General features: G+C 38.6%; 1 protein-coding gene across 2 annotated transcripts in view; it reads left to right on the top strand.

Moving 5' to 3' along the window:
• The window catches only part of TCEA1 (transcription elongation factor A1), a 52,702-nt gene that overhangs the window by 14,985 nt on the left and 24,077 nt on the right, over positions 1-13,640 (top strand). Inside the window, exons 2-4 of one of the 2 annotated variants that reach the window (XM_034762926.1) lie at positions 531-622; positions 2,459-2,564; positions 9,438-9,525. In XM_034762926.1, the coding sequence (XP_034618817.1) occupies positions 2,474-2,564; positions 9,438-9,525 (179 nt within the window). In that variant the 5' untranslated portion in view covers positions 531-622; positions 2,459-2,473. The remainder of the gene's footprint in view (positions 1-530; positions 623-2,458; positions 2,565-9,437; positions 9,526-13,640) is intronic. The other variant, XM_034762925.1, reaches the window with a different exon arrangement.

Raw genomic sequence — 13,640 nt, 5'->3', positions numbered from 1 at the left:
GTTCTGAGGCCTGAGGTTATTTGATGGGTTTCCTTTACTAAAACCTTGCAAGAATCACCTGCTTAGAAATTTGAGCAGTTGTCATATTCCTTGTTGCACACAAAAATGTGGTACTGAGGTTTTGATTGGGTGGAGGGCATGGGGTAGAGGAACAAATGTGTAACACTGCCAATATAAATAAAAAAAACCCTCTTAATTTTCTCTTTAAAGAAGAAAAATAGTAATACCAGGCCATTACAAAGTAAAATAGAATAAACAGTCATAGCAGCTAGATCCTAAGATGTTTGAAGGTCTCTTTTCTTTGACAAAAATACAAAAAGGAATGCAAAAAAAGTGAGCCTATTAAAAGCAATATGAGAAATACACATTGCATTAATGGCTTAAATGACTTGAAATAAGAGTAACTCAACCTTTGTTAAAATTTGGCAATAAAGACAGGCTAGCATTATATAAGCAAGATTGCTATTTTTTTTTTAGCAGAAAGTAATCTGAAATCAAATTAGAAAACTGTATTAAATTTTTTTTGGCAGATGTTTCAGTTTTGGAGCAGGAGGAAGAGGGGAAATTGGAAAAATATCCCTCTACATGGATAGACCCCTGAATAACTTGGGAGTATATTAAAGTAAGAAATAACAAATTATTGTGCTAAATTGAGATTATATCCCACCTGCTAAGTTATAAAAGGAATGGATTGTAGAAGAATCTCTTCCTAACACTGTCGGTGGCAGTTGCACTTGGAGTTTTAATTGCTGCTACTAACAAGCAGGTATCCTCAGAGTAATAAATGAGTTTATCGTGTATACAATATATAAGACAAAAAGGATAGAATGTTAGTAAAATTCTTGCTAGTCATGTTCTATGATACTCTCCATCAATATTTTAGCTTTTCTCCGAGCTATTTGCCGAAGGGTGGGATTTTCTAAGGCAGTGGTTTTCAACCCTTTTTCATTTGCAGACCCCTAAAAAATTTCAAATGAAGGTGCAGACCCCTTTGGAAATTCGACGTGTGGTCCGCAGACCCCTACCATAGAAGTCTTAGACTGAAAAGTGACTGAACAGAATTCAGCTATAAATAATGTTGCATGTCCTTGGCACAGCATTTGATGCTGCGTGAGAAAGGACACTAAACTGGGCATATGTGATAATGACAACACTTCTGGGCTTTGACCTGTAGGTGGGGGTATTGACATACTCTTGGTTGATCAGAAAAATGGAATGCCTTTTCTGGGGCATGAAACTTTATTTTCATTAGTCATCTTTCACGGACACCTTAGACATAGTCTGCAGACCCCCTGCGGTCCACGGACCACAGGTTGAAAGCAACTGGTCTAGGGAGTTTAAGTGAATTAGGAGCACATCTCATGGGAAGTAAATGGGATTTGTTCTTTGAAGTCACTTAAGTGCTTGTGAAAATCCCACCGAAGATCTACTGAACTAAATTGATCATAATTATGAAATTCAAAATTTCTAACACTATGCAAACATCTATAAATCATTTTAGTATTTTTAAGTTTTGGCAAGTGTTTGCTGTAATTGAGGTTGCATAATAGCTTTCATTGTAAACACTCTGAAAATTTTTTAACTTTCCTCTTTTGAGGCTGAAATACTCAGTAGTTTGTCTGAAGATGAATTGTTCTGGGAAATTTGAGCAGTAGTTCTTAAGCTGTCTTTAAGGGCTAGGAAACAGACAATAAACATGGCATTTTAAAAACAGTTTTCCAGTCAAAATGGAAAACAGTGAGAATTATCTGTTGGCAGCTACAATATGCCGTTGATTGCTAACAAGTATAAATAATATTGAACCTTGGGGACATTATTGACATTTTAAATGTACGTTTCTTAAATTACTTGTTCCTGAGAAGTTTCTTGGCTCACTAAAATGAGAACAGCAGTCATCAGGCAGCCTCGTAGAAAAGGTGGATTTCTTTATGTTCATAGATATATCTATGCATGTTGTCCCATCTCTCGTATTCTGCCTTTACCAGTCTTCTGAATAATAAGGGGTACTGAAATATTATAGGATCCTGTGCTGAGAGAGTGGACTTCTAATACACAAACATTGCCTCAAAGGAGCTTTAAGTGTATCAGGCAACATGGCTGTTTTTTTTTTTTTTTTTTTAAAGTCATGCTATAGGATAATTCCTTTTGTAGAATGGACCTCTATCTAATATATTGAATGACCCTCACTTAAACCATAAAACATGTATTTTGTTCCAAGTGAACCTTGTTTTTGATTGCATGCTCCTATCAATAAAATGTGTTTTATCAGTACAAATGTGCAGGATGTCTTGTGAAAATCAATTCAGTAAGGATTTGCAACTTCATAAAGTAATTTTAATCAACTTCATAAGGATACAACTGACTGGATGTTTACCTTGCATTGTCAAAATGCAGCTTAGCTTTTTGTATCTGTTAAATGTCTTTCACAAATTATAATGTATATCTTTTTCTATTGCAGTCCACAAGAATTGGAATGTCAGTGAATGCAATACGCAAGCAAAGCACAGATGAAGAGGTTACATCTTTAGCAAAATCTCTCATCAAGTCTTGGAAGAAGCTATTAGGTATGACTGCAAAAAGCTTTTTAACAATCTTCCTTCTCCCTCAGGCATTTAATTATTTGTATTGAGGGCATTATAAACTATTGCCACCATTTTTATTCTTGGCTCACCAGTTCTCCCATTCAATATTGAAGCTTTTTCTGCATCACCTGTACCATTTTCATTTTCCCTATGCCCTCTATCACTGCATTACTCATGGGTACCCTTAAGGGCCATAGTCATTGTAGCTTCATTGGGATAATGAGTTGCTAAGAACAGAGCAGCGTGAAGCATGTCTCTATGACATGACTGATATCTATTGGACAGTCTCGCTGTTTGCTACTGGACTTAATTCCCGAGTGGACTTATTGCAGCATTAAAACCTACTGACCTTTTGTTTGTCTGGATCAACTATTCTCTGCCTCCAAAGTCTTTACACTACCTTTACATCAAGGTGTTAAAGGGTTTTAATCTTAATTGTCAGTGGATCATAAACTATAGGAAAAGAAAATACAAAATTCAAAAGTTGATTTAATGCTGTTAGTATTATGACTAGTACATAGCTCCAGTCTTATTGTAAGAAAACTAAAGTCTAACTAGTTCTGTGTGTCTCTTGCTCACTCTCTGAAACCTCAGTATTCATTAAAGGCACATGAATAAAGTGGATGGAACTTAAATAGTATTCCTTTAAATATTATGTACTAATTATTAACACATCTGAGGAAATTATTCTTGCAGCATTTTTTATGCCAGGACAAATCGCATCACTGTAATCTTAGTGCAGTTTTAAACACCTGAATCTGAAACTCATGAACAGTGTTTATTTGGAACATTGCTGAGTACTCATATGTGGCTTCATCTCACATTCACATGAACTTAAATGTAGGGAGTTTCTTCTGGTAGCTTAATCTTTAAAATATGAAGTCTGCTTTTGTTTTACAGAAATTACAAGAGCTGCTGGATTAATAGAAGTCTTTTCAGTTTCAGACAAGTGTGCTATGCCAGCTGTCATCCAAGTTAGCTAGCTATACATTTCAAGGCAATCTAATTTCATCACCTTCATTCTTTTCTAAATGCTTGCAGGAATGGTTTGGCATCCATTTTAGAAAAGTGTTTCAATAAAAAATGACAAATTATGGGAGTGTTCTTAATGGGGTGTTTCTAAAGTAAAGGCTTGTAAATACTGAATTAAAGCATGAAACAATATATAGGACTCTAATACCTGGTTGAGCAGGCATTTTCTGAAGGCAGAAGTGCAGCAAGTGTACAGGTGAACAAGCTTCTAAAATCATGTCCTGTTTTGTTATTACCAAGAGATGTACTTTACCAATAATTTGATCTGATGTCTCTGGTAAATGTAACCTAACAAACTCAAATGCATACATTTTTGTGTGCCTTTATGTCAATATGAAACTTAGTGAAGTCTTCCATGTACTTTGTCTACCTGTTACGTAAAACTGGAATTTGATTCCATATAAAAACAACTGAGCAAAATGCTAAAAGAACAATACAAAATGTTTTTTTCTTATTCAAAATGTAAATTCCTGCTGTTCTGATGTAAATTAAAAATATGCCCTTCTTTCCAAAACTTGTTATAAATTATCAGTAAATTATCCCAATCACTAAGGCAACAAATTATATTTTCTTTATCATTTTCAGTGCAAACCTACAGAATGTGCTAATATTTTTTTAAATTTCAACCATCTTAACTTTAATCTACTTTTTCCAGTGACATGTTTCTCCTTTTTCAACAATCTCAAAATATCCTGGAAAGCCAAACTTTTTTGAGGAGAGAAACATTTTCCAATTATTGTGAAGATTGTTTCCCCCCATCTAATTCAGAATATTTTCAAATTAATTATTTGTAAGAGCTGCAGATGGCTTCCACTGGGATTTTCCTCAGGATCATAAAGCTGGAGAACTATTTTTAAAAACAAACCATGGATAAGCAAGAATTGTCCATATGTCTCCTGAATTTTAAATTACGTTAAGATTTTTAATTACTAGAGATCAAAATGACTACTTCAGAAGTATATAGTCAAATATCCACTAGCAAGTAGGTGTAGCAGATCTCTCTTGTTAGTGAGGTTTTTGAAGAAATGGAAAGGTCTTGGACATACTTTAGAAATTGGGGGAAGATCTTGGATAGATAATAAAAATGCTGATTGATCACCAGTTCATGGTCTGATGAATATAGCTTTAAAAATAAACTAATACATTGCAATTCTGACAGTGAAGGAAAGATTTTAACAGTAAATAGGATGAGATTTCAAATTTCAATGCAGTAAGTGATGATAAAATGTATCTGAATTTCAGATTTTGTCCACCAAACTTCTCATTCCCCTGGTCTTGTCTGAATGTATACCTTACATTTTTGTCCCATATACTTAAGAGGACCCCTAAGATAGATAAATAGTTCAGAGGACATCTATATTGTCATTTCTTGGTATGACAAAAGACATAAATGGAAGATTAAAAATCCTCATAAATTGAAGAAAAGATTACAAAATAGTAGCAATAAGGATAAAAAGAGCTCAACTGACTGGAACATTGCTTACTATGGAGAGGCTGCAATTGCCAAACATTGCAACTTTTGTCATTTAGTTTGTAGCTGTGAGACTAGCTACTTTTGCCTAAATCTGACACTGGATCAAAATCACTTATTTGAGAAGCAGTCAAAGACCCACAAAAAGACTGAATAGTGTAGATTTCAGAGTAACGACATGCCAGGCTTTAAAGTTTGGCAAAGAGCTTCTTGATTAAATTAAAGCAGAAATAATTTCCAAAACATAACAAATCTTCCTTTGGATTCAGTGTATTTGTTCTGCTTGTCTTTACCAATCCTTACCTTGACGGTGACTGATTTTTAAACATTAGAATATATTGAGACATATGAAAGTGTTTCTCTTTAGAAGAAGAATTAACCTATTTCTATGTGCACTTTGAATACAGTAGAATCTCAGAGTTACGAACTGACCAGTCAACCACACCCCTCATTTGGAACTGGAAGTACGTAATCAGGCAGCAGCAGAGACCCAAAAAAAAAAAAAAAAATTACATTAAATGCAGTACCAGTACTGTGTTAAATGTAAACTACTAAAAAAAGGGAAAAGTTTAAAAAAAAAAAAAAGAGATTTGACAAGGTAAGGAAACTGTTTCTGTGCTTGTTTCATTTAAATTAAGATGGTTAAAAGCAGCATTTTTCTTCTGCATAGTAAAGTTTCAAAGCGGTATTAAGTCAATGTTCAGTTGTAAACTTTTGAAAGAACAACCATAACGTTTTGTTCAGAGTTATGAACAACTTCCATTCCCAAGGTGTTGATAACTCTGAGGTTCTACTGTAAGTTCAATAAAAGATCATTCTTACTCCCATTAAAAATGCTGGTTGGCTAGAATTCTGGCATGTAACTGTACTGATATCAAGTGGCACTAAAGTTTTGAAGAACTGGAAAACTGGTAGCAAGAGTTTGTGTTGGTGGTAATTAAAACTGAATCTTTTTTCTGAGACAGAGAGATGTGACAACACTTTATCCAGAACCCCAATTATTATTATTTCAGGAGAAATGTATGTAATTGCACCTGTGTATCCTGTCGGGTCTATTAAAATCACTGCCATACATGAAAACATAGCATTGATCATGCACATAACTGACTCAATCACCAATTTCCTTGGTCACCGTTTAAATCTGTTTCTCATGCATACCAGGGTGAATGTTGGTTCACTGCTATAAACTCCAACACATTATTGGAATTTAAAATGAATTACATTGTAGTGCACTGTAGAGTTGTGCAACTGGGCCAAGAGGGTGGAAAAGTTAGGGGCTTTATTTTGTTTTGTCATTGGTTTTGACTTTCACAGAAGAATTCGGAATACTGTATGTCTGGCTGCTGTACAAATCATTTCAGTGATGTTGTTTGTAGTGCTTGTAAAACAGGGTATGGATCAAAGATGGCAACAGAGACGGACAGCTGTTAACTGTTCTGAGCTCTGAAACCTTTTGTGAGTTGTTTATAACTGAATTTTTGAACTTGACATCTTTTTACTTGACAGGTTGTGTATACTTTGTAAATTAAACATTTTGTTGAACTTTTAAGAATGAAGAGAGAACCTAAAATAAATCAGGTGAGGTTTTGAACCTCAGAGAATAATCAAAATTTCTCTTGATGAGAACCACATGAAGTGAGAAAACAAAGACTGGTTACAATATTTTTGAAGCTGAGCTAGTAGACTCTCAGGTGGTGGCTTCCGAGCATCTTCTGAAAGGAGACTTGGTGGGAGCTATAGGACAAGATCACTTTTTACAAAGTGCAGATAATGCTTGGAAGACCTTAGAAGCTACACAGGCCAAGCGGATACAGTTCAGATGAACATGCAAACTGTATTACTGGAGGTCATAAAAAAATCTTTCAGCCATGTGATGAGAGGAGAAAAATCTTTGCAAGTAGCGACACTTACTTGATATAAAGTAATATCAATTAAGTTGGAGCATTTGGGAAATACCATGAAGTATCCTAACCTGCAAATGTCAGGTTAGGATGCTTCTGAAAAGCTTCTGAATTCCCATAGAAAGTTTGACCTTTGAAGGGAAGGGCCAGTTGTGACTATTGCTCAAGTGAATAATTATGTAACAAATAGACAAGGTGGGTGAGGTAATATCTTTTCTTGCACCAATTTCTGTGGGTGAGAGACACAACCTTTTGAGCTTACAGAGAGTTGGTTAGGTCTGGGAAACTTAATCAGAGTGTCACAAGCTAATGTTTGAACAGATTGTTAACTACTTATGCTAAACAAACATTTCAAGTGACCATTCAAGTTGAAGTGGCCGGCTAACACCTCTCCACTCATAGGGAGGAAAGGAAGAAGGGGGAAATCGCTGAGGGGTTGGCGTTGTTAGTGGATTAGAGATTGTTGTAATAAGTCATAAATTCAGTGTCTCTATTCAGTCCATGATTTTTAGTGTCAAGCAGAGTTATGAATTTAAGCTCCCAGGCTCGTCTTTTAAAAGGGTTGTGCAGGTTTCCTTTGAGGAAGAGGGCTGAGAGGTCAGATGCAGAGTGTTCATTTTGTGAAAAACATTTACCGACAGGTGATAGGGTGTTTTTGTCGTCTGTCATTTTCCTGTATAAGTTCATTCAAGTACATCTGAAAACTACCCTATGTAAATTAAAACGTCTAATTAGAAAAAGAATCATTCAATAATACGGCCTGGATTTCCAATGAGGAAACATACTTTATATTCCTGGAGACAATGGGTATGTCTACACAGCAAAGAAAAACCTGCAGCTGGCTCATGCCAGCCAATTTAGGCTCACGGGGCTGCGGTGGCGGGGGTTGTTTCATTGTTGTGTAGATTTCTGGCCTCAGACTGGAGTCTGAGCTGTGGGACCTTCCCACGCTGCAGATGTTTTTTTTTTTGCTGTGTAGACCTACCCAATGTAGCTACTGATATCTGCACCACAAAAAGGGGAGGTAATATGTACGATGAAAACCAGTCTTTTTATTCTTGTGTCAAAACATCTCTCCTGGTTTGTCTTTTTATAAGGAAATCTTATAAACCATACCAGACAGACTTTCCTGACTCTCATACTAAATAATCTGGAATTTCTTGCTCTATTCCTGCTTCTCTGTGAAACTCTTCTCTCATAGTGTTGTTTCTCAAAGTGCCACTACAGTATCTTTCCTCCTTGGATGTAAATTGCTGACAAGTGGAATTACCTGTATATTGTCTGTTTCAAGATTATTTTGTTAGTGCTTGCTATTAAAATATGGAGGGCATTTTTTAAATTGTCAGCCACCACTCTCACCTCCACCCACCTTCCTTATGTAAAGTGACTGTTAAGAAAGTTTCCCAGTCTGCTGCTGATGTATCCGAGAATTATGTGTGAATCAGCAACCTGTGATATTCTAGAACTATAGCATTAGAACGAACCGTAAGGGTTGTCTAGTCTAGTCCCCGGCCAAGGAGCAGGATTTGTTGTGTCTAAACCATCCAAGACAGATGCTATCCAACCTCTTCTTGAAAACCTGCAGTGAAGGAGCTTCCACAACTTCCCTAGGCAGTTTGTTCCATATCAGTATAACATGAGATTTCATCAAGTGAAATTGTAGGCCAGTTAGTGGAAAAAGATGACAAAGTGCTAATACAACTCTAAAATTCCTGGTGAAAATATTCATGCAGTTGACGATAGAGAATGTAAGAATGGGTGAGGTTGTCTGCATATATAGAATATTTCCTGTATTATACATCAGATAGTGTTCTTTAGTTTCTATGGTGATTACTTATCTGTTCATACATAAAAAAAGGGGAGGGGGGTCAGTTTTCCTTCTATATGAGAAATGCAAATGTTTTTGTGTCTTAACGGTGTACTTGTTGAACTAGTCATTCTTCTTACGGTTTTAGTTTTCTTAATACATAAATATATATTGTGGATTTTCTTTTATTTTAATCTTCAGGACTTTTAAAATACCACTTCCATTTTAATGCAGCATCTATTGTATTTGCATAATTTTATGTTTTCTTTTCTGTTGTCTTCATTCAGGGTGATGAATTTTAACTAAGTAATTCATTTTTTTATGTGATAGTTCTTAAACCTTTGATCCCCTAGTTTTTTTGTTTGGTCTTGTCTGCGTGGACTTAACTATAGAACTATATGGTGCTTTTTAAATAAGCACTGAATATGTGGTAGTTTCATCCTAATCATCAGGGCAGAGTTTTCAAATTTGGATGCCTCAATAAGTGGCTTGATTTTCACAGGTATTGAGCACACTCAAATTCCCATGCGAATTGTGGGTACTCAACCCTTATGGAAATAAACTACATTGCATTTAACTTATACTTAGCTGCCATTTCTGTCCTATCAGAGGCAATGCTTATTTCATGGTTTGTACATTTCCAGATGGACCATCAACTGATAAAGACTCTGAAGACAAGAAAAAGGAACCTGCATCTTCATCACAAAACAGTCCTGAAGCAAGAGAAGAAAGGTATTTGAACCTCTGTGTGTGTATGTGTATAATATAAAATGAACTAGCAAAACAGATGAATTATTAATGTGAAGAATCAGTTTCTTCATAGGTGCTTCCCTAAATATTTAATTTTTGTACAAGTATATCTGGGACTAGGGAGGGCTGCCATGTTCTTGTATCAAACACACAATCAATGTCCAAAAAGTGGTGATGCCTGCACTGTCGTCAAGGTTGGACAATCATTATAGATCAAAATAGTCATCCAGGTCTTTTGTGGTGGGGATGAAGGTAAGTTAATCCTGCTGTTAATAATATGAAAAAATGGCAGGTGACTAGCTACAATATGGGTCAGGTAGTCAAAATATCCATCCTGCCTGCTGAAGTCATCTATTTAACATTCTTACTGTACAATACTAGGAGTCTTAACAATAACCAGCCTATTTTAATCAGTATCTTGCATTTTAGGTAGAAACTAGGGCTGACAAGTGATTAATCGCACTGTTCAACAATAATAGAATACCATTTATTTAAATATTTTTGGACGTTTTCTACATTTTCAAATATATTGATTTCAATTACAACACAATACAAAGTGTACAGTGCTCACTTTATATTTATTTTTATTACAAATATTCGCATTGTAAAAATGATAAAAAGAAATAGTATTTTTCAATTCATGTCATACAAGTACTGTAGTGCAATCTCTTTATCGTAGAAGTGCACACCCTGTTTGGGTATTGGACTATGCCCTGGACTCCGGGCTTCAAATTTTGTATTCTTTGTATCCTGCCTGTATTCCTTCTTGGTCAGCGATAACCACCTATGCTGCTTATACTATCTCGGGGAAAGCCCACATTGTAGGAAGGTGCAATACCTGCCCTTTCTTCCCCGCCATACCCGGGAAGGGTGGGAACTTCTCTTTAGGAAGCACCTAATGGAAGACCGCAATTGGACCCAGGCCCAGGGACCCTACGCCCCATAGATCAGCCTTACTCAGCAAGGAGTGCGTCTCCTGCCACAAGGTCCAATTCAAGAGTGAGGGAGTCTTCTTTCCTCTCTCTCTCCTCCCCCATCTTCCCTCCCCTCCCCCCCCAAATCCGTCAGTGGGCCTTGTCAGGAGAGCAAAGAGCATTCTCGTAAACATGAGGTTGTCTTCCTCCAAATCCTCTTTGAAGACATCTGATTCAGCCCTGCCTAAACCAGGCAAGTCTATAAGCTTCAACTCAAGAGAACATAGAACATCTTAAGTCTCAGGGGCATGTGACAAGTCTAGGGCTCCATCAGCACCAGATTGTGATCCGGCAGCACTGGGGCCTCTGGTAGTCCCAAACACAGCCCTGTAGTGCACCGGCACTCATGAAAACTGATCACTGAGAGCATTGATTACCTTTGGTACTGTCTTTGCCTTAAACTGCTGTGGCATAGACTCTTTACTGCGGCTCTGTTGGTTTGGGAAAGAGTTGAGATCTATGCTCCTCCTGTGGATATCTTTGCTTTCCAGACTCAGTGTCCCACTCCATCAAGTCCTTCCTTGAGAGAATATATAACTCGGCCAGGGGAGCTGGCCTTTGGGAGGAGTGTCTCCCATTCTATCTTTGGGCTTTGACTTCGAGTGGCATGGTTGGTACTGCTGTTGAAACCAGAAATGGCTTTCTTCCCATCGGGAGAGTCTGAGCTGTCCAGTGAACTGTTATTCCCTCTTCCACAACACACCTTCCTGGTCAGAGGATCTTGACCAACTTGGCACCAACTTCCACCTCATCACATTTCTTGGAGCCTTTGGTACACCATGCCATGGGGACCTTTGCAATCCTCATTCAACCCATCCTTCTGAGGATCCAACTGAGGAGGAGTGCACACCGAATCTGGCAGTTTCACCAGAACCAACAAGATTGCTGTCACCCTGTCCAGATGAGGCAGTGACTCCAGTGTGTCTGTTCCTGGAATTGCTTATAGTTATTGGGGAGGGAGGGAACCCCACAGAATTACAGGGCAGCTGCAGATTTTTTTTGAGGAGGTTCAGGATCCTCAACACAAGCTTCTGGACATTCTTCAGTCCTCTGGCTCCATCAAAAAGTGTTCCCTGTTAAGAAAACCATCCTGAAGCCAGGTAGAGCATACCCCAGCTACCTGCACCCCTACTTCCAGAGGACAGAAACAGAAAAATCCCACCCCTCAGTCAGAGAGGTGGAATTTCTGTTCTCTCACCCTGCTCCCAAGTCTTTAGTGGTCCAGGCCACCACAAAGAGATTTAGGCAATAATATGTCCCGATTTATCCCAACTGACAAGGAGGGCAACTTACTGGAAGGAAGGTCTTTTCTTCTTCTAGACTCCAGTTCAGGATAGCCAAGTACTAGTGGCTAAGTACAACTTTGTGAACTGTTCAAAATTCACAGAATTTCACAGACTCCCACAGGAGGACAGAGCTTGTTTCCAGGCTCTCGTGGCAGAACACAAAATGGTTGCCAGGACTGCTCTCCACTCAGCAGTAGATGTCGCTGATGCATCTTCCAGGGCGATGACTACTACCATGGTAATGCACAGGGAGTCGTGCCTCCGTGCTTTAGGGTTTCCCAGGGAGGGCCAGAACACCATAGAGGACCAAGCTTTCAAGGAGACTATCTATATAATCAGAGGATGGATGAGTCCTTACATACTTTGAAGAACTCCAGGGCAGCCCTCCACTCCCTGAAAATATATATGCACCTGCCCCACAGAAAATTTCATTGGTAGTCCTAGAAACCTAGACTGATGATTCAACAGTTCTTCCACCAAAGACCTTATGAGCCACTCCATAAGAGGCAGAGGGTTCAAAAGGCCTGCTTCCCCACACCTTCCTCCGCAGGTTTCTCATCCCAGTCTCAGCCCTCAGCTAAACATTGTTTTTGACAGGAACTTGAGAGCTGCAAACTACTAAGGGTATGTCTACATAGCACCTGGATTCTCGCGGCTGGCCCATGTCAGCCGGCCTGGGCTGCGGGGTTGTTTCATTGTAGTGTAGACTTCAAGCCTAGAAGTCTACACTGCAATGAAACAGCCCTGCAGTTTGAGCTCTGTGAGCCTGAGTCAGCTGGCACAGACCAGATGTGGGTTTTTCATTGCTCTGTAGACATATTTTAAGTCTAATGTCTCCAGACTCCCATGCAGCCTTTGAGGATCATCTAGCACTGTTTTTCAACACCTGGAGTGCAAAAACAATGGACAAATGGGTGCAGAACGTCATCCATTCTAGCTATTCAACAGAGTTTGCATCCCTACTTACTTCCCCAGCACCCTTTCAGGGGCCACTCTCATGAGAACGTTTTCAAATAAGAAGTGAAATCCCTCTTACAGTGAGGTGCGACAACACAGGTTCCTCTTCAGTACCAAGGGAGAAGTTTTTACTTGACATACTTCCTAGTACCTAAAAAGAAGGGCTGTTGGAGATCCATTATTGACATCTGCCATCTGAACTTTTTTATTCTCAAACTAAAGTTTCACATGGCCATGTTGGTATCTATAATTCCATCCCTGAAAAAGGGTATGTGGTTTACAGCTCTCAACATGGACACCTGCTTTCACCTGGGCATCCACCCCGCTCACAGATGCTTTCTCAGATTCCTGGGCTCTGATCATTTTCAATACAGAATATTCACTTTTGACATTGCTCCTACTATCTCCAGTGCCTTTACCAAGGTGTGCTCCATAGTAGCGGTTTATATCAGATGTTGTGGTTTCACAGTCCTCCCCTGTGTCAACAATTGGCTCCTTGTCACCAGGTTACACTAAAAGGACCATGTGTCGACTTTGACAATGCTGCAGCTTCTCTCCTCTTTGGGTATCAGTGTAAATGCCGAAAAATCCATCCTCGGCCCTATGCAGACTTTAGACTTCATTGGGGGCATTGTTAAATTCAATCATGGCAAGGGCTTCCCTGCGAAGGGACAGGTTTCAAGCTATGAACAATATCGTAGACCAGATCATAAGCAACCCCCAAGTGCCTGTCAAGACCTCTGTCTCTCTCCTAGGCCATGTCGCCTCATGTACTTGTGTCATGTCATTTGCAAGGCTCCACCTTTGTTGCCTATAAGCATGGCTTCAAACAGTGTACTCTCCATATTTACAGTCCTTGAGCATCATAGTGACTGTTCCC

This window comes from Trachemys scripta, chromosome 2, assembly GCF_013100865.1.
Source record: "Trachemys scripta elegans isolate TJP31775 chromosome 2, CAS_Tse_1.0, whole genome shotgun sequence".
Classification (NCBI taxonomy): Eukaryota; Metazoa; Chordata; order Testudines; family Emydidae; genus Trachemys; species Trachemys scripta.
Note: the sequence above shows the minus strand (reverse complement) of the source record. Positions and strands in the feature narration are given on the sequence as shown.